General features: G+C 42.9%; 1 protein-coding gene across 1 annotated transcript in view; it reads right to left on the bottom strand.

The window, feature by feature from the left end:
* The window catches only part of FRMD4B (FERM domain containing 4B), a 137381-nt gene that overhangs the window by 2123 nt on the left and 108963 nt on the right, over positions 1-26295 (bottom strand). The window contains exons 12-22 of the mRNA XM_033141244.1: positions 24610-24686; positions 22349-22487; positions 21414-21555; positions 19341-19474; positions 18944-19063; positions 16082-16310; positions 12046-12102; positions 8508-8655; positions 7451-7570; positions 5336-6141; positions 2028-2160 (exon numbers count right to left, since the gene is read on the bottom strand). Of these exons, the coding sequence (XP_032997135.1) occupies positions 2028-2160; positions 5336-6141; positions 7451-7570; positions 8508-8655; positions 12046-12102; positions 16082-16310; positions 18944-19063; positions 19341-19474; positions 21414-21555; positions 22349-22487; positions 24610-24686 (2105 nt within the window). The remainder of the gene's footprint in view (positions 1-2027; positions 2161-5335; positions 6142-7450; positions 7571-8507; positions 8656-12045; positions 12103-16081; positions 16311-18943; positions 19064-19340; positions 19475-21413; positions 21556-22348; positions 22488-24609; positions 24687-26295) is intronic.

The raw sequence follows: 26295 nt of genomic DNA, 5'->3' as shown, positions 1-26295 counted from the left end.
TTCGCCCCCCCCCCCCCAAGGTCTGAGGGACAGTGGACCAGCCCCCTGCTGAAAAGTTTGCTGACCCCTGCTTTATACTATCCTTAAGAATGCAGTGTGGAGAATGAAGCTGATGTCAGTATCTCACTAGACAGCTTCACCCAAACCAGCTTAGCAGTAAGAACACGGCAGCCCACTATAAACCATGCACAAAACCGGTCACTGCTACACTCTGCTGGCTGCACTCAGCAAAAGTGCATTTTAAACACGATCTCATATTTCAGGCACAAGCAACCTCCTGGACAGAAGGCCTTTGTTCTTATGGGTAACAGGTGGAGTAAAGAGAAGGAGGAAAAGAGAGAGCAGACATGAAAACAAATAAGTAGTAGTAGTAGTAGTAGTAGTAGTAGTAGTAGTAATAATACTAATAATAATAATAATAATAATAATAATAATAATATTTGCATGAAAAAACATTTGGAGGCACTGGGACCTTAACGCTAGACTACCTGCTGTTGGCAGAATTGTGATGAGAACAAGGTGAGGAAGAGTGGGAAATGCTAACTGAAGAAAGCAATGAGGAACACCCTTGCCTTGAGAATGAGCCCTCTATTTCACCCACCCCATCTCGCAGTAATATGTATTTATTTTTCAGAGGCAAGGCACAAGGCCAATTATCTCTCTCTCTCTCTCTCTCTCTCTCTCTCTCTCACACACACACACACACCACACACCAGAGGGATGAGAGAGAGAGAGGTGAGAGAGAGAGAGAGAGAGAGAGACATGCAGAATATGGATCATGCACAAGGTCAGTTGGTTCACACAGCCAAAGAACAGAGGAAGCCAGCCCACTACACTGACTGGCGGTGGCTTTCCAGAGTTACAGTTGTCGGACATTGCTAGCCCCACCTGGGTATGCCAGGGAACGAATGTAGGTCCTTCTAGTTGGGTGCTGGAGGCAGAACACCGCATCTCCATTCACCATGCACAGAAGGTACCACCAGGAGTTAACATTCCACGTTTTGTTTTAAGATGCAGTTTAGATCTCTGATTGCAAAGGGATCTGGTTTGTTCAGTAAGGCTGTATGAGAACACCCCCAAAACATGGTAAGTCAGAAAATGCCTCATGGCAACAGGGAAGGAGATGAAGGCACAGCCTTGCAGGCCGTTTTGTACTTGTGTGGTGCCTTCACTCAAGTAACAACTAAACAAGCTCCCCCCCACACTTTCCTTTCTTCTAAAACCCCTAAGCCGATGGCTGACCTGAAGATATGCTGTACATGCAAATAAATGCTAAGGAAGCAGACTACCCACAATTCACCAGTGTAATAGCACAATGCAGGCTCTTGCACGACACATTTCAGGAGCACTGCATGGTGTTGCGCAAGCTTATACAGAAATTCAATTTATTAGGGCTGGAGTCTTAATTAGCATGTGCAGTTTTTCAGTTCTCTAAATCAGGGGTAGGTCACAGGTAGCCTTCCAAGGTTTTCTGCGCTGGCCTGTGCATTATTTTACTGCTACCCTGTAGACTCAGCAGTTGACCACTGGTCTAGGGAAATGGTTGGTGCGATAGATACTTTTTTTTTTTAACCAGGCCTTTTGGCTGACCTGATCATACCCTTTTAAAATGTGGCTCTTTTTGGGGGGGATATTATTGGGTTATTGCTTTTATTATTATTTTATATACTGTGATCTTTTTATGTGAACCGCCCTGAGACCTCTGGGTATAGGGCGGTATATAAATTCAATAAATAATAATAATAAATAATACATTGCCCTTCCCGGCTTTATGCCTTTCCCCACTGCAGCTGCAAATTTCTGTTTCAATCTATTTTCAGTAAATCAGCCTAAAGTCCTGCGGGCTACAATCGAAACACTGTACATGAATGAAGAGACTGAGCATTGTCTGCTTGAGTTCAGTTCTCAGGAAAAAGTTGAAAACGACAAAAGTGGCATTCTTATGTGTAGGCTGCTGCATTCCAACAGGCACACCAGCTGCAGACATATCACAATGTAAGCCTGCAATTCCATTGTAAATGGCTTACCTGCTTGGCAGTGGGTGGTTGCCATACACACTCCCGTAACAGCTAGCATAAGAGGATTGAGACAGCATATCATAATCAGGAAGTCCCAGTGCAATCGGATTCCGCCAGTTCCCAGAGGCATTTGTAGAAGATGCTAAAGCAGAGGGGGAAAGAAAATAATGCTAGCGGTGACTAACTTGCCTGAGGATTCAAGCATGCTTTTTTCTTCACATACTCGAAACACAGCTATTAGTTAGAGGCTGTTTTTAGACAGAGATAAATAAGTGGAAGACTGGAAAGAATGTTTTTTATACTGTAAACCACCCTTCGAATGAAGGGAGGTATAGGAATTTAACAAGCAATAATAATAATGAGTAGAACCTCAAACTGTGAGCAATTGATGCACTGCTTCAAGAAAAGTATAGTCAGCTATTGCAATGAGTTCACAGAAGTACCACATAGATTCACTGGTGAGAATAACATGCTCAGTCAACTTGATTAGGGCAATGCATCTCCTTTTTATCTACCTTTAGATTTTAATCCAATCAAGTTACAAAGCAAATCACAGAAAACAACTGCTCTGCTTTTTATCTTTCATTACTTAGTTCTGTTCTAACTCATAATTTAAAAAACGATCATAACACTGTATTCCCTTAGATTCCCTACCTCCACCATACATCTTCCTGAATATTCTAGATTTAACAAAAGCGATACTTATTAATGTTTTATTTTAACTTAAATTCAGTAACTCTATTTTTATATATGGTAGGTTCTATTACAATAGTTGCATCTTTTTCTAATACACAAGTAGCACCTTAGAGACCAACTAAGTTTGTTCTTGGTAAGAGCTTTCGTGTGCATGCACACTTCTTCAGATACACTGAAACAGAAGTCACCAGACCCTTATATATAGTGAGAGGGTGGGGAGGGGTATTACTCAGAAGGGTGGTGGGAATGGGTGATTGGCTGATAGGTGTGGTAAAGCTGTTGACGACTGTTAACGACTGCAATTGGTCTTACAGGAAAAAGCAAGGGATGAGATGGCTGAAATCATGTATAATGAGATATCATGTATAATGAGGTAAGAATCCAATGTCTCTGTTCAGAGCAGGTGTCTCCAAGGTTTTAAATTTGCTAATAAGTTGCAATTCAGCAACTTCTTTTTCCAGTCTATTTCTGAAATTCTTTTGTAATAAAACAGCTACTTTGAGATCTCGTATAGAATGTCCTGGGAGATTGAAGTGTTCTTCTACTGGTTTCTCTGTCTTGTGATTCCTGATGTCAGATTTATGTCAATTTATCCTTTTGCGTAGGGTTTGGCCTGTTTGTCCAATATAGAGAGCTGAAGGGCACTGTTGGCATTTGATGGCATACACAATGTTAGAAGTTGAGCAATTAAATAGTCCTGAGATGGTATGTTTGGTCTCTAAGGTGCTACTGGAAGGGGAAAAAATTATTTTGTTTCAACTACGGCAGACCTACACGGCTACCTACCTGTAACTAACACACAAGGGCCCACCTTTCTGTCATAAAATTACCCCCCCTCCCCAGTTGTGTGAGTGTTTATCTATTATTAAGACTTTATGAGCTTTGCGTATTCAGACTTTTTCTTTCAATGGCTTAGGCAATTTTCAGTGTTGGGCAAGAAGTCCATGCACAGGTATCAACACATTTTGTATTTTTTTATACCCCCAAAGCACAGATACTGGTTGAAAACCCAACATAAACCTTAATATTTGTCTTATTCTCCTATGTACTTGTCCCTTTTGTGCAGTAATTTTTGAATGCATTTGCTGCCACCTTTCGTGGATAAAAATGTTTCATTAACTGCCTAGATCTCACCACTAAGAGAGGCAGGATGTTGAACTAGATGAGCCACCTCTGAGCCAGTAGGCTTGTCCCCAGTTTCTTAACCTCCTGCACAGTGTTGACACCCAATTACTGTACTTTGCAAACCAGCTTGACCATTCTTTCTCAAACCAGTTTAGCAAGGCTTCTACAAATTATTTTAGCTCAATCCAGAGCTCTGTCATTCTTACGCAGCACCGTATCTAAGCTGACACTGAGAAACAATATTAAAGAAATAAGTTTCCCATTAAACGTTTTATGTAAATAATGAATAAGCAACAGTATGTAAGGTTGAATTTAAACACACACACACACACACACACACACACTCGTGTTCACAGATCATCTATTTGCACAAAGTAATTACAGAATGTGAGATTGGTCTAATACTCCGTCTTATGCAGTATTATGTATCTATTTACTATTCTCATTTTAAAAATTATATCCTGTCCTTTTCTTGTATTTAGGGTGGATTATGTAAAAGAAACTTCAATGAAATGCACTGGAAAACAATAATAAAACCAGGGTAAGTTTAAAACAACACATACACCAGAAACTAAATATGTCTTAATCACCCATGAGCCTGTTCCATCCTGTTTGTCCTAGGCAGGCCTGTCTGCAGGGATGGTGTAATAACAGAGAAAACCTTGCTCTTGTGACTTTGCCAACCTAACCTCTGGCACAGAGCAGCAAGGCCTCTCTCTAGGTGGCACCAGGGGCAAGGGAGGGTTACATGGGAGCAGGTGTTCCTCAAGGTACACAGGCTGTTCACTACTTTAAAGTTTTAGGCACCATGGCATGGACCTCTAAATCTACCTATTGATTAATGCAGCTCCTTTCAAACAAGTGCAGTACGTTCCCTACTACTCAATATTCAAGGCATCTGCTTTCCGCACAAGATACATTTCCAGGTAGTCTCAAACAAAGAAATACCAATATGAAGTTGTATAGAGCCAAGAACCTGCTAGTTGCTTTCAGTTCAAAATTCTGAAGCCTCTCCATTTTGCACCGGTATTAAACAAGCTGTATTTATTTTCATATCCAGTTGTTTTTTGTTAAAATATCCCAATAGTTATTCCTGCTTCCAAAAGCTGATCAACTGGAGAATTCTCTCCCCCCCCCCCCCCAGCCTGTGCTGCTCATTGCACAGATCAACAGGGCAAAACTAGAAGCATTTGCTCCAGAGGCACCAGCAATCTATCTGAGTCTCTGGGCCTTATCTCTGCCACCTGATTCAAAGCCCTGTAAATGTGCCAACAAACACAGGGAGTTTTTATGTGAGCAGGCCTTCCTATTTACCAGAATGGAGGAGGCGTTCATTGTGTGTGAAGAAAGGAATTTAATTTAGATATGGATGTGTTAAGTTGTAACAGTCAGGGGACCCTGGTTGTGTCAGTACACCTCATACACCCACGAGCAATTGCTGGGCTCCAGAGCCCACAATATGTGTGAAGTTGCAGAGGCACAAAATGAATAATTACCTGAAGAGAAAGATGAGGCGCGGCTGCTCGGACAACAGGGGACCTGTAGTCCAGCAAAGCCCAGGCTCCTCTGTGACCCTCTGTCGGCATCAAAGCCTGCCTGCAGGCCATGAGCCTGGTCTTTGTGCCCAGAGGCACGCTGGTACCAGCCGCGAAGATGCTCTGCTACTAAGGCCTTGTGAATGTTTTTGGTGATGTGTTCAGATTTCACGGACGGCTTCCGCGGCAGGCGAAGGGTGGCGTACGGGTTGTGCGGCATTCTCTCCATCTCGTCCTCGTGGAAAGACCTGAAATCCCGATAGCGGCGTTCGTGTCCATAGTGCGCCGACGAACGGTAGGAAGGGTTAACCGTGTACTGGCCCTCTGTGCCATTTTCATACACGTAGCCGCTATTGTAATACACATCACACTCTGTGTAAGGGGCATAGCCGGGAATGTAGCAGGTGACCGACGGTTGCTCCTGGCTTTTTGGGTAGCCACCATTGCGGACGTCCTTCTGGGCGAGGTTTGGCATGCTTCCCGAATTCGCAGCAGAAATGTTCTGTTTCTTGGTCCATCTCCTGTTTCTTGTACGGTTGTCCAGAGTCTGGGTTGTATAGCAGGGGCTTGGGGTTGAGGTCACATAGTATTCTGCACTGGACTGGCTGGTGTAGGAGGACCCATCATCAAGGATTTCTGTACTGCTGCTTCTTGGAGATTTTGAAAGGGTGAACACTGGCTTTTCGCTGGCAGTCTCAGACAGCAAGTTGGTTTGGGACTCTAAGCTGCCCCTCCGCTGCCTGCAGTGCTGGGGGGATACATCCGGCCTGAGAAAGCAGAAAATTGCCTTTGTTACAAACATAGCATGAAGTTCTATCTAACAAGTAGCATAGGGCAAAGCTACAATACTTTGAATTACAGGAAAGGTAGGCATTGGTTATAAGTAAAAAAAAAAAAAGCAAAGCGTAAGAGCAATGAAACAGGCTATGGAGGCTGTGACGTCTTTTCCTGTGAAGACTTTCCTGGGAAGTCCAGGCAGGAATCTAACAGGGATATAAAATATCACAAATGCAATAGGTGGTTGGAAGAGTTCATGTTCCATGGTTGTAGCCTACTCCACAAGAATCTCAAATATCTACATCAGGGGTCAGCAAACGTTTTCAGCAGGGGGCCGGTCCCCTGTCCCTCAGACCTTGGGGGCCGGACTATATTTTGAAAAAAATATATGAACGAATTCCTATGCCCCACAAATAACCCAGAGATGCATTTTAAATAAAAGCACACATTCTACTCATGTAAAAACACCAGGCAGGCCCCACAAATAACCCAGAGATGCATTTTAAATAAAAGGACACATTCTACTCATGTAAAAACACACTGATTCCCGGACCGTCTGCGGGCCGCATTTAGAAGGCGATTGGGCTGCATCCGGCCCACGGGCCTTAGTTTGGGGACCCCTGATCTACATGCTATGCTAGGATTTCATGTATCATTGTTGGCATTCGTCTGTCTTGGGAGACAATGGAAGAGTGCAAACCTCGGAGAGTTACAGAGCCTGCTGCGGCTGTAGAAACTGATACAGTGTCACAGGGCTAACCAGTGTTTCCCAAACTTTTCAGTACTTCCTGCGACAACCTTTATCTGATTCATAACATCTGTACTATTCAAACATTTGTTGCAAAAAAATAAAAATAAAATGAAGGAAGATAAAGCAGCAAAGGAAGCTGAGCAACATTTGAGCTCCACTGAATAATTTCAAGCAAAGCTTGTAATTCCTTCAGTTTTAAGGATGCTTAAGAATGTCTAACATTCCTCTGGATAACATCCATCAGGTTAGGGAAATCTGGGGAAGCTCCCTTAGCCTTCAAGAGATGTAGGAGCTTGGTTTACTGTTGTTGATTGAATGCAAATATATAGGGGACCAGCAATAACTTACTTCTAGGGGTAAGCAGCTTTTGGAAAATTGGCAATGCACCCAACATCTCAAGCTTTCAAAGGAGTATTATGGCGGACACAGCTATGATTTTATATATTATTTTATGATATGCCTCTTATCATAAATAAAGATTATGGATGAGCTAATTCTTTTCCGTTGGAAATGCTTTCTGGGGGAAAGAAAGAAGAAAACCAGCTTACTGTAAATGGGTGCTACTATACGCATTGCGTGTGAGAACTGGTGTTGTGGGCATACTTCTTCCACCACGGTGCTGCCTCTCCACTGTTCTGTATGGGCTGCTGTGTGTTGACATGGGGTCTCTGTGATTATAAATAGAGGAATCCGATATGTGGCCACCATCCCAATATCTTCAATAAAATGCAAAGCAGAACAGCATTCGCGTTACTCGCCGACAGATTGAAAGCGGAAGATTTGAAAAACACAGGAAGTTAGTTTATAAAGCAAGCACAAAGTTCATGCAGGAAAGCATTTTGCAGAATGGCTGCTATTTTGAGAGCTGCGAAAGCGGAACTTTTAAAAATGAGGCGAAGAGAAAACGAAAATAAAAGCAGAAGTGAAACCAGTGAACTTAGCAGTCATGCTTTGTTGGGATGATGGTGCAAGCTCATGGAATACTAAGATACAATCTCAAGTGACATAGAATGGATGAGGTGTGTAGGAGTTAGAAATAATGGTGAGGAATTCACACAAGTGGTTCTGCGCATGTACTGAGGATCTCCAGCTTTTTTTCATCCCCACTGAAGGTCCTTACGCTTCATTAGAAGCAGCTTGGAAAGGTCACCTGGCTTGCTGTAGCAGTCTTTGAAGAGGCATAAAGGATTGCAGTGCTAAGAGAACCCTGGGGGTGGAGATGAAGGCTCTTGAGGTCCTACCTAGAGCCAATAACTTGTTAAGCTTTTCTTGCAAGTTCCACAAGTCCAGCCACTTTTTGTTTAACCTAGCTCCCCTACTGAATAATCTCAAATGTTCAGTGTTGCATGCCAACACACAAATGTGTCTTCAGTTCACGGATGAAAGGAAGTTCAGCCATGAGAAATTGCTCAATGACAACCGCCCCCCCCCAAAAAAAAATTGTGTGGCAAGTCATTTTGCGTGCTTCTTTCTTAAGGGGCAGAAAAGGTGATGGATGAGTAAACAAACAAACAAACAACAGCAGCATTTTAAAAATATCATCACCTTTGTAGAAAAACTAAGCAAATGTCACTGAAGTTTTTGGCAATGTCAAAAATTCTGTACCTGGAGTGCCTGGATTCAAGGAGTTGCTCATTCATGGAGGACTTCCTGAGATGGATTCTTTCCATCCCAAGGGATTTGGGTGGTGGAGATTTTGGAGAAAGTGGCACAGAGTTTATTCTTTGGCCTGGCACAGCAAGAGAATCGCTACCTGCTTAAAAACAACAACACATGGTTTAAAAACTTGGAAGGATGAGGAAGGCATGTTGTGTGAATCCCTAGCAACCTTCACATCCTTAATTAGAAGAATCTCTCTCTCAACCCTATCATTTTGCATGCTTTTCATTTTACATAAAGTTAAATAATACTAAGGGAAAGAAGCAATACATAGTTAGAACAGGATTTAGTTGAATGTAAAGGCGAAGTCATGCACACTCCTGGCACATTTCATGAATTCATTTATTAAGATGTTAGCCTTCTAATGTCATGTTTTCATTAAAAAGGAAGACAGATTTATTATGCCTAAGCAAAATCCCAAGCCACAGGGTTGAACAATATAGCACTTTAATACAGTGCAGCAATGATAGAAACTCAGGTATAAGGGCTGATTTTTTTTAGTATTCAACAGTCATTCAGGTATTAAAGAGTCATCCAGTCCTCTTTATAGATTTAGCAACTGAGTTTGCACAAAAGGCTGTTTCCTTAATAACTGTGATTGAGAACTGATGGAGACTCAGAGTTATATACTCACAGGACTTTCTTATGTAATGCTAATCTAGGATAGTGATTGGGAGGTCAAATAGAACATCAGGAACATAGGAAATTTCATTATTGCAAGTCAAACTATTGCAAGTCAGACTATTGGACAATCAAGCTCAGTATTGTCTACAGTGACAGACAGCAGAGGCTCTCTAGAAGATTTTCCCAGATTACTTGGAGATGTTAGGGACTGAACTGGATTCCTGTTGAGTTACAGGACTTCCCTAGTACTCTGGACTTACTTTCTGTTGCATTTTGACCTGTTATAGCAAAAACTTTCAAAGGTTTGAAAGAAGCACATTCAGACCACATGTTTGAACATGTTTAAGCCTCCAAAACTTTGGAATCAACTTTGGCATTCCTGAGGCCAAATGGGATCAGTACTGTATCTAATGAGAGACCAGCAGACGTTTCTTGTGCACACATTTGGATGTATACATTGAGATGTAAAGCAGTAATCATAATCATAGATAAACAAATTCATGGAACGAGCCCTGTGAAGGAGGAGCAAAGTTTTCTATTTATATAGGCATATGCCTGGAACCCTATATCGCTTTGGAAAGGGAATGGTTCATGCAGAGCAGCTGGTTGTGCCATTTCGTGAAGAGACAGTTGCATTTTCATTCAGTCTCAAAGAGCATAACAGCTGTGACGAGTCAACTGGGGATAGGGGGGCTGTGCAGGAGAGCTAGTTATCTCCCCACCTAATGTGGTCTATACATTTCTCCCAATTCCCACAGTGGCTTAACAATCAACCTGTCTTCCCAGGGAACTCTGGGAATTGTAACTCTGTGAGGGGAGTAACTCTCAGCACCCTTTCCAAACTACAGATGTCAGGATTCTTTGGGTGAAGCCACGACTGTTTAAAGTGGTATGATACTGCTTCAAATGTAAGATGCGTCCAGAGTGCACGAGAGCAGAAGCCAAGTCCTTAGTTGTGGCTTCCCAACTCTGGAACACTCTCCCCTAGAGGCTTCCTGACACTGTTGTCGTAACTCCTTTTTATTTGCCCAGGCTTTGAAGCTGCAGTGGAAGCTTTTTATTAGCTTTTCCTTATTTATTCTTTCACTGACTACATCCTATCTGTTGCTCTCCTTGTTGTTTCTGCTCCCCACCCCATATATATATATCTATATATTTCTTTCATGGCTAGATGCCCAGGCAGCAAGCTTTTCTAAAAGTTTGCAGGACACAAATCTCCTTCTCCTAAGTGGAAACTTTCTTTATTATTAAAAAAAGCATGTCTGTTTTATTAGATGGACAATCTAAAACACTTGTGGGCAAACCAAGCTATCACTACCAGTTAATTCTATGCTACGTCTGAAATCGGCATGAGCTCCAAGTGTGAACATTTTTGCAAAGAAAAAAGAAAAGCTGAGGACTAAGTCCTCGTCTTGATGACTCAGAAGCAAGATCAGATGCAACAGTGTGTTAAAAAGGGAGTCATCTAGGTCATTCCATTATTGGCGGAACCACGGCCAATTGGGACTAGCCAATCAGAAAAGGCTTGCCGGATCAAAGCTACAGAACAATTCGCAATGTAGGAGTTTGGGCACTAAAGTTACAGGTTATCTGTCTAAACGATAATGAATGGGAAGGGAGGGACGGAGGGTGTTTCTAGACAGCTAATGACTAGATGAAGTATGGCTAACCCTGCCTGTTGTCAGCTGGCAGGAAACACACAACCCAGATGTCATTATGGCAATTAAATAAATCATGGGAATCCTGAAAAAATATATATATATATATATAAAGGATAACAATCACTTGTTTGTGTGTTAAACAGGGAGCTATATCTCTCAAGGAGATTGAGAGATTGCATTGGCACACCAGATTTCTTCTTATTCTCAACAAATTAGCAGTTAAGTCCTTTTCAGAAAATGGCTCAAGGTTATCTCAGGATCACCATAAACTTTGCTGTTCAGCGCAACGTTCACAGGATAGCATGGGGCTCAATCTTAAGCAACAGTAATGGTGGCAGTGATAGAGGGAGAGGGGAAAAATAGGGTTGCCATACACCCAGAATTTCCTGGACATAGCTGGTATTCAGCCCTTGTAAACAGCATTGGGGTGGGGGTGGGGAGCTCTGAAATGTCTGGAAAAATCTGGACGTATGGCAGCCCATGTTGGAAGTGTAGATTTTGGCAAATTTCATTAAAAATAGCCCCAAAAGTCATTGTCTTCTTTTTTTGAGATTTTGCAAAAAAAGAGAGCTCAACACCCCTAGATGATGTCCAAGTATGTGTATATTTGTAATTATTCTGAATGTGTATATTTATTGCAAGTGTTCAAGGTGGGGGTGTAGAGCAGAGCAGAGAGGAAATGGGCAAAAAAGCGTGTCTCTCTTTGCAATGGCAGCGTGGCCAGCTGGGAGTATCCCTCATGGGAGTGATAAACCAACTTCAGTAAACTTTGTCGGCTGCTCGAGTCTTATGTGCTAAACCAGTGCTACGTACAGCCATTACCTTCCTGTTTCTCAGGGTCAGGGATGGTGAGTCTGTGGTCCTCCAGATGTTGCTAGTCTACAACTTCCACCATCCCTGACCGTTGATCATGCTAGCTGGGGCTGTTGGAGACCAGCAACCACTGGTGGGGCACAGGTTCCCCACTCCTGCTCTTAAAAAAGAAAAGGAACAGACAGAAATACTCATAGACCCTCATGCTGTCTTTAGAAATAAGCCTGGCTTTTTTTTAAAGGCTCTGTACAATATATTCCAGTCGTGGGCTGTTGCAGGGGGAATAGCCAGTTCCCTAAGATTACACAGTGTAAAATTAGGGAGTTGGGGCATTCCCAACTTTGCTGCGTTTTATCCGCTTGTGTTGAAAAGCAAAAGCCACATACCATCTTCAAATGTTGTTGTGTCAGACAAAGAGCTGCTCTCAGAAGGGATGATTTCATCTAGGGGGGAAAGAAAAGATAAAAGCTTAAAAAAAAGACAAATGTTGCAATCTGGAATATTAAACACAGGGCACAGTTGTTTGGTTCACCCACTCAGGTTTGTGTATATTTACAGGTTCTGATATAATGATCAACCAAATTACCAAGGGTAGTCCTAAGAACAAACATAAATACAGCCCCACAACTTAAAAACAACCAGGAAAAAATTAGAATCCAGAACTGCCTTTTGACAGCAGGTGTGTTGGTTACTTAAGAAAAATAAGCATCTCTAGTGTAGTCAGAGAATCTAACTGGTCTCAGATTCTGTGAAGAATAATGCCAAACGAATCAGCTGTTGGCAATTTTTAAAATTCTTCTCTATATTACAATAGCGTCCATTGATGCTGGGCCACACGCATAACATTTGCTGTACTCTGCACAAATGTTCACCACTATGAAATGCACAGGAGTCATACCAGAGCCTTTTACCATCACCCAGGATGTGCCAGCAGACAGCCCAGCACAAGCAAGACCAACAAAACTGTGGATATGGCTGCCAAATACATTTGATCTATCCACAACTGTGTTTTCTGTTGAGCAGCTCCAGAAAGACACAGCTGCCACAGATTCATTGCTGAACCAGAAAGCTAATCGGCAAACTTTCCAAAAGAACTATTAGCCTCTTTTTACACTGGCAGATTTCAGAATGATTAGGTGGCAGCAAACAGCAACCACACAAGCTGCTTGCAGAGTGTTTGGAAGAGCACTTGGCAGAAACTGATGGAGAACATTGCTGATCTCTTACATGGCTAGCTAGTCATTGTCCACAACGAGAAAAGACAGGCAATGAACTTGAGAAATGGCAGGCAATACCTGCTGTACGCTAAGTTTTACCTTTGTCTAGCAAATAGCGTGAGAAATAATGATGATAAACAGAACTTAATGAAATAATGGCAAAACAGAACTTAATAAAAAAAGTAGGACGTTTTTCAACATGTTAAGGCAGCCACGAGCATCCCAAATTCTGCAATCCTTTTCTTTTGACACTCAAAATCAATACTCTGGTTCCTCATGACTGTAGAGAAGTGCTGAAATACAACCAGGCTTGCTTACTCTGCCTTCTTTCCATGAACTTCTATACACAAAGCTCTTTTTCTCTCCTCTCTATTATGTGTATTTTGTCTCCTTTAGCTTTTTGCCTTGATGCATCATTCTGTTCCCGTATCTTTGTTCAAAGCAGTCCTCAAAAAAACTTTCATCATCCTCACTTTGTTCTTTGAATTAGGAAAGAGTATTTTGTGATACACAAGATCCCAATTCTAAGAGACATCTTATTTTCTTACAAATAACGCTTCTAAGATAAGGGTATATATTCTAAATTCACCCTCTCTCACATGTAAACACTGGGGGTTGCAATGGCAGCACACAATCCATTTTAAACTAGCCTAGAAGGAACTTCCTGTCTTGCTACTTGCACCACTTTATTGAATCATAGATCTCTTAAGTGTGAAGGCAAGCATCAGGATAATCTACAGTAATGGACTCCAATTATTACTCTTTGTGTCATTATCCTATCCCTTGATATTTCCCCCTTTACTCTGATGATAACACTGTGATTTTTGCATTCCTGAACATTTTGCAAGAAATTATTTTTCGGTGATCTCATGTTTAAACAATGGAGGTTACAACTGCATTGCTGAGGCCACTTTAGCATAGAAGGGAGTTCCTAGATTGTAATCACCATGTCATATCCTTTTGAAACAAAAAAATAAAAATAAAAATTTCCTTCCAGTAGCACCTTAGAGACCAACTACTGTAAGTTTGTTCTTGGTATGAGCTTTTGTGTGCATGCACACTTCTTCAGATACACATATCCTTTTTATTAGTGTTTCCCCAAACACATCATGGTAATGGACATTTCCAAAAGCGTTTTTTTCCTCTCCATCTCTCCCCTTGCCACAATCCTATGTGACATTACATACAAAGGGTGAAGTACAAACTGTTAGCTTTAAAATCAGAGATGAGTGGATGCCAACAGCATGCCAGAAACCACACTGATGTCAGGAGTGCAGACAGATAAGCAATCTGTGCAGGCCTGCTGGGCAAATAACAAGATTCAGTTGCAAGTTGGTGTGAAGCTGCTAGTCAACTACAGTGCAGGACAGAAGGAACTGGCTTTCATTGGCATGCAACTAACATTGAAACTGACCCATGGCTTGGCCCCCATGCCAATTGTCCAGTTTTTGCTCCCAGCAACTGGCACCTTTTAGGCTTTCCTTGGCTTGATTAAAAGAGTCCATTTTGGTATCCGGCCAATTTCTCCCCATGAAGGTGCCATAATCACCATCTTCTTAATCTTCACTTTGATAAACTGTACTAAATTGTACTCCTCACGCTCCTGCCTGATCCGGTTTGTTTCCCAATGCCTGAGTCATTTCAGGGAGCTCTCCTCTGTACATTTCAGTGTCATTTCAAAATGCAGGAACCACCTCTGGACCAACCACTCAGGCCCATGCATTTTCCTGCATTCATCCTCCCACAGTGTCTGCCCAGCACAGAGGTGTTGATGGCTAGGTGAAACAAATGATTCCGCATCAGTTCCCAGGGCAGCCCGGGGTAATATGCCTGAATGGAAGGGGCCATCAAGATGCCATCCATACCCAAACCAGACCACTTTTCTCTCGTGGATAAAATAGTGCAAGTGTGCCTAAAGCAGCCATGCCAAATTCTTCTCCCCCCACCCCATCCTGCTTCAGCAGCCTGCCATGCCCCATCCTATGCCAGGAGGTTCAAGGGGCTGTGTAATAGGGTTTCCGAAGGAGGCAGGAAATCCCCACTGCACAAGAAGGATTCCTCTTGCTTGTCTTGGCATCCAACCCATTACTGTACTATGTTGACTTGTTAAAATTTTCAGTTCATAGAAAGGCACACAGATTATACAATACTGAAGTCACGTTATTATGTACAGGTAATAAAAGATGCCCTGCCAGCTACTCACGGCTACATGAGCATACATGCAGTTGTAAAAATGGCTGCTGTGCGTAGAAATGACGGCATGGTGGCACATCAAAGGGAAGCAGCTATAGGGCTAGTTGGAACAACTTGGTTTGGAAACTGAAGAGGCCTAATTTGGACTTCTCAAAAGCCAAATTTGGGACTCAGGAGCTTCTTCTTTTTAAGAGCCCCTAGGCAGACAATGACTGCTGTGGATCATCTAGCCAGTATTTATTCACCCTGCTGTGTATTACACAACTGCCCCTAGATTGTCCCCTCTTCAGGGGGAGCAGCCTCCTCTAAAATCATCATTCCAGCTCTTAAAAAAAGCAGTGTTTACAAGCACCTTACAATCCTCTTTCACAATGGGTCTCTGATATAGGCACTGTCACATTACAATGTCGTTACTTTACAAACTGTTTAAGACAACTGACATATAAAACTATGCATGCTTCATTCTTGCTATCTTGCTGGGAATTCACAACCAGACACCATCTATACACACACACACACACACACACCTTCCCCTTGCTGCCAACTTTTCTTACATGTCTTAAGAACTAGCTTTAATTATGTGCTTGATTCATAATGCGCCCAGCATTAGCCAAGAGATCACACAACAATTTCTGCTCAAATCAGCATCCGATACTCAACAGAACAAGGTACCACACTAGTTTCGGCTGGGAGATGCCGCCAGCCCTTCGACATACAGCAATTCGTTGGTTTGTGTTCTCCCTCGAACATGCCAGCGCTTGTGCTGCACTTTGAGACTCTGTTCCCTTTTAACCACATCTTACATAAAACACTGCAGTCAGATTACAGGTAAGCTCCAGACTTTGCTGAACGCAGAGGCTCTGGTTTCTGCTGGGCAGGACTGTATCTTTGCCTACCGTTGGTATCAAAACCATGTTTTGAGAGAAAAACACACCCAACAAAAAGTACTTGAAAAACAGATTCCCCACCCCCACCCCCAATCCTCATAAGAATGTTATTAGGTCTCTGATACCTGGTAAGGTCAGGGTTGATTTCTGTGTAGGCTTCTTTCCACACTTAATCCTATACTCATTAATGGAATTTTCAATCTCCTGAAGCTTTTTCACTGCCTCTATGTACTCTTGTTTCCTCTTCTTCTTCACATTTTTGCATAGGTCTGGCTCACTGGAAAGTTTCTTCACAGCTTCTACCATCTTTTGCTGTATGAAAAAGTTGCTCTCCAGATTCTGCAGCGCTGGGTCCTATGGAGCCAAAATGAAGTAAAATAAAATAGGGATTTCCCACTTTGGAACCTGAATTTAAGCCACCAAGTTTTGTTCTTTTGAGGTTTGAAAAACAAAAAACAATAGACTTCAGGATGTGTAACAAAGAATAGGGAGGGCTTGTAGACTCATCTGTATGTAGCACTGGGTGGCCTGATGTGGTAAGCCAGGATATTTATAGAAGGCCAACATTTCACACCCGTTTTCAGAACATCTGCCAAAAGCTAAACACCAGACTCTCTCCATTGCCAGTAATGCATCTGCATTGCTATGCTAAGGACAACCTGTTGCCAGGCTTCTCTACAAAAGGGTTAGCAAGCTGTAAACATCAATATAAAGATGTCCATAATGCTGGAAGCTTTATTACTCAGTGTTTGTAAACAATTATGAAGAGACCAGATGAAAGGAGGCACACACATATAAACCCCAAAGCAGTGCTTATTATTTACCAATTATGCTTCAAAAGCATTCATGTTCATATATACAAACAAGGACCTCGGTTTATGCTATCCTCACTAAGGGAATGGGATCCTACTAACAGAGAGGTGTAAAATAACCCATTAGCCACAAAAAAGTAAAAGCCAGCCAGCCTTCCGGGCAAGTTACTGTTTGAAATACAGTACAGAAGGATAAGGGGAAAACCAGAATAGGTGCCATCTTTCTCTAAAAGAGATCTGCTTCAGGCTTCCACGAGTTCTCCTAACAACACATATTTGTGACTTTGGCAACAGTGGTCCCGTATCTTAAATAAGAAGCACCAATATGAGGCAAACAAGACCCAGAGAAGCTAAGCACTTGCCCCAGGCAGCCTCTGCAGCCATCTCGCTATACTATTATTGAGCATGGCACATGGGGGACCAAGTTGCCATTATCCGAGTCCTTCAACATAATCATAAATTGCATCATACATGCAATGAAAAGATTACTTTAGCTGTTTGTCAGAACTGCAAATGATTTGTGTCTCCCCCGCCCAATAAATGCTTGTCAACACAGGGTGCACCTACAGACTGTCAGTATACTGTGGGAGGAATTCAAGAGCACACTGGAAATTTAGGCTTGCACGTTTAATGTGGATTAAGGTACAGTTTGCAAAGCGGTGGGGAAATGCATTGAAAAGTGTGGGAAGAGCAAATGATTAATGGGAAGACATGTAAACACCCCTATGCGAAAACAGGATGAATGCTCATTGTGTCATGTAACTGCCCCGAAAACAAATCAGAATGAATGCTCAATAAAGTCTACCCACCATGCAAGCTACGTGCAAGCAAATGGAGGATGAATGGTGAACAAACAGGAGGAACCCATAGCCAGATTGCCAAATCGCACTCTAGCTATGTCTTTCCCACCCAATCCATCCATGGTAGGGTAGGATAGCTTCAGGATTTTGTAGGTGAGGGGAGCAAAAGGGAATCCTTCTAAAGAGGGTAAAAATTATAGCACAGGTGACTCTCAACTGACGCAGGAATTACGTTTCAGGGATCATGCATAAAGTCAAAATCGCGTATAGTCAAAACACTTTGGGTTCAATGGCGGGTGGGATCGCCAAAGTCATTTTTCCAAGGTACTCACCCCCTTTCTTATTTTTTTAATATTCTTCTGCCAAGCGCATAAAGCTGCACAAGTTAAACGTGCACAAGTAATGAGTTACCTGTATTGTGAAGTGGGGGTAGTTGCGTGTGGCAACAGTTTGAAACCCCAAATTTGGAGCTTATTTTAGTGCTCCTAGCATAGGAACTGCTCGCAATTACGCATTACAGGGGACATTACGTGAATAAAGCAAGCATGCATGGCGAGGGCCAATCTCTGAGTATTTCCTTAACAGAGTGTCAATTGGGTAAAACAAAAACCCATGCAACTTGCTGGGGCTTGGTTCCACTCTGCAGTCATGTGTGAAGAGGGCTGTATTCCAGCATGCCAATGTCCCTTTATCATTACCTACATTAGCTCTGTGTTGGCACCATAATGGTACCTGGCAGCCGACAAAAATGGTTGCCTTTCAAATCCACAAGGAATCAAGGATTTCGCAAAGTAAATGTGAAAAAACTTTGAAGGACAGACCAAGAGGTTCAGGTCAGAGCTACAGAAGTAGCAGGTGCAGAATTCAAGCCCCACCCTCCCTTATGGGGCAGGAACCCCCGCCCCCAAGTTATCAACTCCCTAGGAGAGGTGAAGTATGTGTGATTTCCCAGCTTCCCAGGAGAGGTAAAATGAGTGCAGTTTCTCAACCACAATGTAATTGGGCAGAACAAAATCTATTAAGCACACCCCTATGTGTTAAACGCTTTAGTGAAACTACTGGCCGAAATTCCCAGCAATTTAAATATTAAAATCTTTACTGAGGCAAGATAGCTTTTAAAGCCATTATGCAAGGGCTGAATTTTGCACACAAATAATTTAGTGAGGCTTAATCTTTGTTTCAGAACATGTCTACACAGATTTCCAGCAATTGTCCTATCTGGGATTTCCCTTCACTGACCCAACGCAAACCAAAACCAAGCAGCTGTGAACAGCGAAGCCAACATAAGACACGGCATCTGGGAGATGGTCCCAATGACACACGTTTTACAGCTTAGTAAGGATTAAGTGAAACCTGCAACGGGGCTTGCACATACCTCCTCACTGGGAAGCAGATTGCCATCCAATTTGAAGGCTGTGCCTACACGCCTTCTGACCTGAGGTGGTTTCTCTCCTGTGCCCAGGGGGTATTCCTTTGGCATTTTCCCAGTGAGCTCCTATGGAGGGGAAGAAAAGCAGTATTAGGAAGATTAGGATAAATAAGTGTGGACGTCATAGGAACCTGCCTCATGCACTGGGTTCATCTAGCTCACTACTGATAACCCTGGCTGGCAGCTGTTCTCTGAAGTTTCAGGCAAGAGTCTTTCCTGGCCCTACCTGGGATATATTGGGGATTGAACCTGGGACCTTCTGCATGCAAAGCAGATGCCCTGCCCCTGAGCTACAAGCCCTGTCCTGGACCTACGCCAAAGGAAAACAAGCAACAGGTCTCACCGCTTCCCGCAGGCAGATTTTCTTCAGTTCGTCAACTTTCTGCAAAAGCTTCTCCTGCAAAAGCTTTTCTTTCTTTTTCAGCTCCAAGATTTTCTCTTTCTTTTGCTCTTCGCTGGCCTCTGAATCTTGAGACCCTGTAAGATCCAATGATTTGTAAACTCATTCCTCCTTTTGGACTTAAAGAGTTAGCTGCTGGGTGGGGTGGGGTGGATGGCTAACATCTTACATCTTTTCTTAGTTAAAGGTGGGCTTTTCAAAGTTGGACACAACAGCACTAGAGTTAAATTGAAGGGAAAACCTCTCTTGCCAGCCAAGATAGGTGAACATGCATCAAATCAACTTAAAGTGGATTATTGTGCAAAAAAGAAAGTGCACTTCAATTTGACCTTTTAAACATTTCAATTAGAATCCTCCTTCCAAGGGGATTTTCCATATTTGTTGCAGGATCTGTGGGTTGCACATAAATCACAGAATCGTACAGAATCCTAACTGTAGAGTTGGAAGGGATACACCAAGGGTCACCTAGTCCAACCCCCTGCAATGTAGGAATCTCAACATGCGAGTCGCCCATCCAATTTAAAACCACACAGGACTCTGCTTAGCTTTGCAAATGTGCTAGTAGTTTTATTGCTGTACCACTAGAAGGAACTAATAATCACTTTAAATGTGCATACAGGTGACGTCTGTACATGTACATGTTTTATAGAGAACTCATGGGTGAAGTGGTGCAATCCTGCAAAGCTAGGCTTCTCATTTTGCACTGCAAATCCCAGAATATAGGGCAGCAAGTTGGCTGCTGCACCTAAGAGCAGGGCATGCTGAAGGAGAAGGGGACATACAGGAAACCTCTGTAGGTCACCTGGGTGGGGCAGGAAGGAGAAGGTACTAACTATACCTGACTGCCCTGATATTGCCCTAGGTAAACCTGTGTTGCAGGAGTGGTGTTGACTACACCAGAAATTTTCAACCTTGGGCCTGCTGATGCTGTTGGACAACAACTCCCAGCATCCCAGCCCAGCTATTTGAGACGATGCTCAGGGATCATGGGAGTTGCTGTAGTTCCAACGATGCCTGGGAACCCAAGATGGAAGAAAGCTGGTCTATACCAGGGATGGACCTCCAGATGTTACTGGAATACAGCTCCCATTATCCCTAATAATTGGCCATACTGGAGGACCACATGTTCCCCATCCCTGACCTACACTAAGGGTTCCCCAACTGCAGTATGTGGACAACCAGCTGTCTGCAAGCTTCATTTGGGTGGCCTGCAGCACATCTGTGAAGCACACTTACAATCTGAATTCTGTAGAATTTGAACTGCAGGACAACAAAACACTTTTTTTTAAAAAAAAAAGTAATCAAATGCAATTTAAAAATCACGCATTATCTTGAAAAGCATACTGCAGTTGCTAAAAACAAGTAACAGAGGGGATGAGGTGGGAAATATCATTAAGTAGTCTGCCAAGACCCCTTAGGATTTTTCAAATGTTCCATGGAGGGAAATGTTTAGGAACCACTGACCTACACCATATTAGTGAGACAGTGGGCGATAACACTAGAATGCATTTCCTTTCTCAGAAGCTGGCTATACTTGTTACATAGCAGTCCAGGAAAGGGGCAGGGGAGAAAACAATCTACCTCCAGTGAGACCTGTTTTAGAGATCTCAAGCTTTGTCTCTTGCTTCCCTCGCCAAAAGTCTGTGCAGAAGGGGGGCTGCAGGGGATGGAAGACGATGACTATTATGACCGCGGAGGAACTAGGTTCCATAGGGCGGCATGTTAACAGCCAGAAATGAATTGTTTTAGGAAACTGCAGTTGTTTTATGCAGTGGGATATAAAAAGGATGAGAGAAAATTGCCAAATCAGCACAAGCTCAGGGAAGAGAAAGGCCGACTTCCCTTGTTTTGATTGCGGGGTGTGTGTGTTGTAAAACAGCAATTGTGGATGTGTGATATAGTAGAATTTCACCCATGTTAAGGAAAGACCTATTTTCCTTGTACTACATGCAACTGAGTTACATAATAAAGACACCTAGACTCCAAACAGAAGACATTTGAAACAATATGTATTACCTGAGGAGATTAGGCTACCATTGCTGGCCATAATAAGCTGACTCTTTGCTTCCAAAGTGGCTAATTTCGAAACCTTCGGTGTTCCCATCTCTGTTAAGTCCATTGCAATATCGTCCAAGCTTCTGGCTGAGGGGATTTTTGCCTAAAACAATTTAAACACACACACACACACAAAAATAGTGAGTGATCGTGTACAATCAGCTTAGCTTTAGCAAAGACTCCTAACAAAAGGGAAATAGAAGACAACCATTTGCTCCACCCCAAGAGCTACATGTGTGCCGTCTCACTATTTAACTTATGTCCTGGGCACTGATCACTAAAGCCAACTTGAATATCTATTAGAGGCTCAAAACGAACAGAAGGAAAAAGAGGCAGTAAAAAACAACAACCGCCTCCTAGGCACAGAGAATATAAGAACAGAATAAGAGTTCTTAAGGGAAGGGCCATGGCTCAGTGGCAGAGCATCTGTCCTGAATGCAGAAGGTCCCAGGTTCAATTCCCAACATCTCTATGTGGGACTGGGAGAGAACTCTTGTCTGCAAATCTAGAGAGCCGCTGCCAATCAGTGTAGACAATGGACCATTGGTCTGACTCTGTATAAGGCAGTTTCCTGTGATCCCAAGAGGCTTGCTGGATCAGACCAAAGATCTAGCGCAGCAACCGGCTTCTTAACACAGACCAACTAGGTGCCTATCTCACCAATGGGACATGAGATGGGAGTATTTGCAAATTAGAAGGCAGTTGACTTTTTTTCCCGTCTGATGTGTTCACACAGATGACTAATATAGGTGCATGTGCAAGCAGGTGGTTAAGAAAATAGTGTTGTGGCCTCATTTGCAAGGCAGATATAATCTCTCTTGAGGTATTTTTTTGATGCAAAAGACGAACTAAGCATTTTCAGCAACTAAACATTCCTTTATCAACGGGTAACTTACTTTGCTTTGTTTCCTGTCCAAGTAAAACTGATGTTGACTGATTGCCATAACCCAGATGGATTTGATCAGAGATGTGTTCGCATACCAAGTTTGCACTACGAGGCCGCTCTGTCCAAAAGTCCTCCGTGACACCGAAATTCTAAAAACATTATTATTATTTTTTTAAAAGGCTACATAAAGCTTTTTTGGGGGGTTGCTTCTTAAAAAATGAAGAAATAAAATTTCAGATGAAGTCACACAACAACTCTGTTCTGGAGAGGATGACATCCTCCCCACAAATAATGAGAAATCCTGTTTTCAGTTTTGGTGTTATCTGACCAAGTTCTCAAAAGCTGGTAAACCCATTGCCTGGGCTATGCCTGGGGTTGCTGCTGCCCATTTGGGAATGGTAAGGTGGAAGGCAGGAAAGCCAAAAGTAGGTGGAGCAAGAGTTAAAGGCAGGTAGAGCCGATTAATTCAAGTTTTGTCCCCATCCTCCCTACTGATCTCTGCAAGGGTAACACACACCCATTATGATCTGCAGTCTGAAGTAGTATACTCCAGACTCAGGTTTGCCACCTCAGTGAGAAAGAGGTTTCTGTTACACCCAGGCTTTTTTACTTTCCTCTTTGTTAGAGAACTGAGTCACAAATGCAAAACCACTCCCGAGAGAGATGTACATGAAGCAGTCTGACCCCTCTCTTCCTCCTCCTCCTTCAGAGCATGCACAGATTATTTTTTAACCAGATCTTTGTCATCAGTCTACATAGGCAGTGCGCCAACAACATGCCTGTCCTGCCTCTGCAGAAAGGCAGATTTTTTTATGAATGACTGCAACTCTCCCTTCTCCCCCACCCCCCTCCCTGCAGACTAGTGCTTGCTCCAAGTACCCAAGCAAGCCCAGCTGAGACTGATCTGGTTCACCCACCACTTCCAACAGGTCTCCATAAAGCACACCGGGTCAGCTGTGGGATGCTGGCTCCCATCAGCTCCAGCCAGCATGGCCAGTGGTCAAGGATGACAAGAAGTGTCATCCAAAAATATATGGGAGGGCCACAGGTTCCCTATGCCTGCTCTAGAAAGACCTTACTAAATAAATGCATCCTCCTATGGACAGAAGACATCAGATGAGGTATATCTGATGTAATATTTTATCCTAAATTGCTGTTGCGTTGATACACGAAGGTTCTACACATCCTTCCCTGAGAGTAAGGTAAAGGGACCCCTGACCATTAGGTCCAGTCACGGACGACTCTGGGGTTGTGGCACTCATCTCGCTTTACTGGCCAAGGGAGCCAGCGTACAGCTTCCGGGTCATGTGGCCAGCATGACTAAGCCACTTCTAGTGAACCAGAGCAGCGCACGGAAATGCCGTTTACCTTCCCGACGGAGCGATACCTATTTATCTACTTGCACTTTGATGTGCTTTCGAACTGCTAGGTTGGCAGGAGCTGGGACCGAGCAACGGGAGCTCACTCCGTCACAGGGATTCGAACCGCAGACCTTCTGATCGGCAAGCCCTAGGCTCTGTGGTTTAACCCACAGCACCACCTGCGTCCCCTGAGAGTAAATCACGCTAAACTCAAAGCAACTTACTTTGGATTAGCCATGCATAGGAGTGCACTCTTAAGCTTCCCTGACACACTCGTCCCCTGCTCCCTGCTCCCTGTGGTTTTCATGGTGTGACTCTGTAGACTTGGGATTTTTTAACTTCTGCAGTTCATATGAATTTTTGTGGAATAAACAATGATTTTTTTAATTAAAAAAAAGCAGCAACAACAACAGTCACAATTAAAGCATGTATTTTGTATTGTACTCTTAGGTTAATTTTAGATACAAGCAAACAAGTGTGGCATCTTAGAAATATTGTGCCCAAGCAATTTAGGCACAACTGCAACCGCATACTAAACACCTCTCATTTATTTACATAGAAGATTTGCAGCAGACATTTCCAGTGGATTCAGGCCTGTAGCGATTTTCCAGCAGGTTTTTACAGCGTGTGCCAGAATTTGTTTTATTTGTCCTATAAAACTGGTGCACACAGCAACTTTTCATAAGGTGACCGAAACCCACTTGTGTTAAAAGGAAAAAGAAGGGTTGCGATTTGTTCGCTTTGTGCCGCCAAAGAGATAAATACTGCGGATGGCACAAGCAACTCAAGCTTAGCCTTATATGCGGAAAAACATTAACTTGTGGTGTTCAATGCGATGGATTTAGGTCCCAGGGGTCCAGCTGCATGACAAACAAATGTTTTGGATATGGCACACAAACACACTGCTTACCTACGGGGATCGTGAACCTCAACAGCAAATTTCTTCTCACGGAAATAAAGATTCTCCAGTTGTTTCCATTGGAATAACTGGAAGAGTGAGAGAAACAAAACAAGAAAGACAATTATTTAAGAGCCAGCCACATTATTAAGAATTATATTCCACAGAACTTTAATCTCAAAGAAACCCAAAAAACAACTCACTATGCATTTGTAAGATTAAAAGGGCCACGTCATGATAAACAGTACATAGCAAACTGCATTTTGCAAGTGTTTTAACTTCAGGTAGTGGCATCTCTTACTTACTTCTGCCATCCTCTGCTCATTCTCCAACTAAGAACCAATTCCGGAATTTATGTCTAACAAACACTGCTGTCTTGAGGAGGGTAACTAAAGGCATTCTTCATTTTGAGCCAAAGCAGACTTAATATAAACAACAAAAAGTAATTTCCCCTCCCCCCTCTGACAACCACATATCACCTCCCTATGGGTAAACCAATGTCCAAAGAGGCCTGATATGCTTTGGAGTGGCACATCAGGTCAGTAGGAGTGAGGAGTGAATCCATCCGTTAAAAACCCCTGGTGTCAGAGGTCTGAAACCACAAGATTCCATGTCCTGCACAGGCTCATTTTTTAAAACTTCATTTCATGGACAGCATCCAAGAGATAGAGTGATGTGATTGCTCTCCCCCAAGGTGCAGATGAAGTCCTTTTAAGGAAAACAAGCTGGACCAAAGAGACAGACTGGGGATGTTGCCGGAGACAGACTGACGGAGTTTGCCTTGAGATGGTTTCATAAAAGGCGTAAGAGGGTAGGAAGAAGAACCTTGCTGAATCAGGCCAGTGGGCCACCTAGTCCAGTGTCCTGTTCTCCCAGTGCCCAATCAAATGCCTATAGGAAGCCCACAAGCTCTACACAGGCAGTGCACAAGCAGTACTTGCAATAATAATAATAATAATAATAATAATAATAATAATAATAATAAGAAGAAGAAGAAGAAGAAGAACATGCATTAAGCAATCAGTGATGCTGCACTGATGCAGAAAACAAGAGGGGCCGAGGGGAGCAGAGGAAGGAGAGAAACCACCAAACGATACAGGACATGCACACACAAACTGTCTGTCTTCTGCAGGCTCAGAAAGAAAAATTCAATGCATGTACGGAACAATTCTCTTTCTGTGCGCAACATTTCCCCCCCCCCCCTCTGTGCTTAGTGGAAACAAGGAATCACAGAGGTTATAGTCTCGTTTGCCTTGGGGCAGTGAGTATTGTGCACCTGTCTAGTTTTTGTTTTTTAAAAATCCATTATAGATCGATGAGCTAAAGAGGGATTGGCAAGCTCACCCTAACTGAGGCTCAGTTGGAAATGAACGTGCAATCCATCTGCAGTATGCAATTCTAACAGACAACTTTGTTAGCATGAAAAAAAAAGAAGAGGTATAGGGGTGAGGGGGAAGAAATTAAGGAAGGCATTTAAGTTTCGCTTGGACTGTTTGTAAATAACAGAGCAAAATTATGATCTGTCCAGCCATGGTTTAACTCAAGTAGTGTGGTAAAATTAAACATGTTTGGCGACACCTTATGCCTTACTTGGACCATTCCCAGATGCATAGAAGTGGAGGAGCATGTAGACAAAAGTATGGAGTATTACAATACGCGGATTCATCAAGCACACCACAATGACAGAGTATGTGGGCC

Source organism: Lacerta agilis, chromosome 2, assembly GCF_009819535.1.
Source record: "Lacerta agilis isolate rLacAgi1 chromosome 2, rLacAgi1.pri, whole genome shotgun sequence".
Lineage (NCBI taxonomy): Eukaryota > Metazoa > Chordata > Lepidosauria > Squamata > Lacertidae > Lacerta > Lacerta agilis.
The sequence above is the reverse complement of the archived record's forward strand: the minus strand, read 5'-3'. Positions and strand labels throughout refer to the sequence as shown.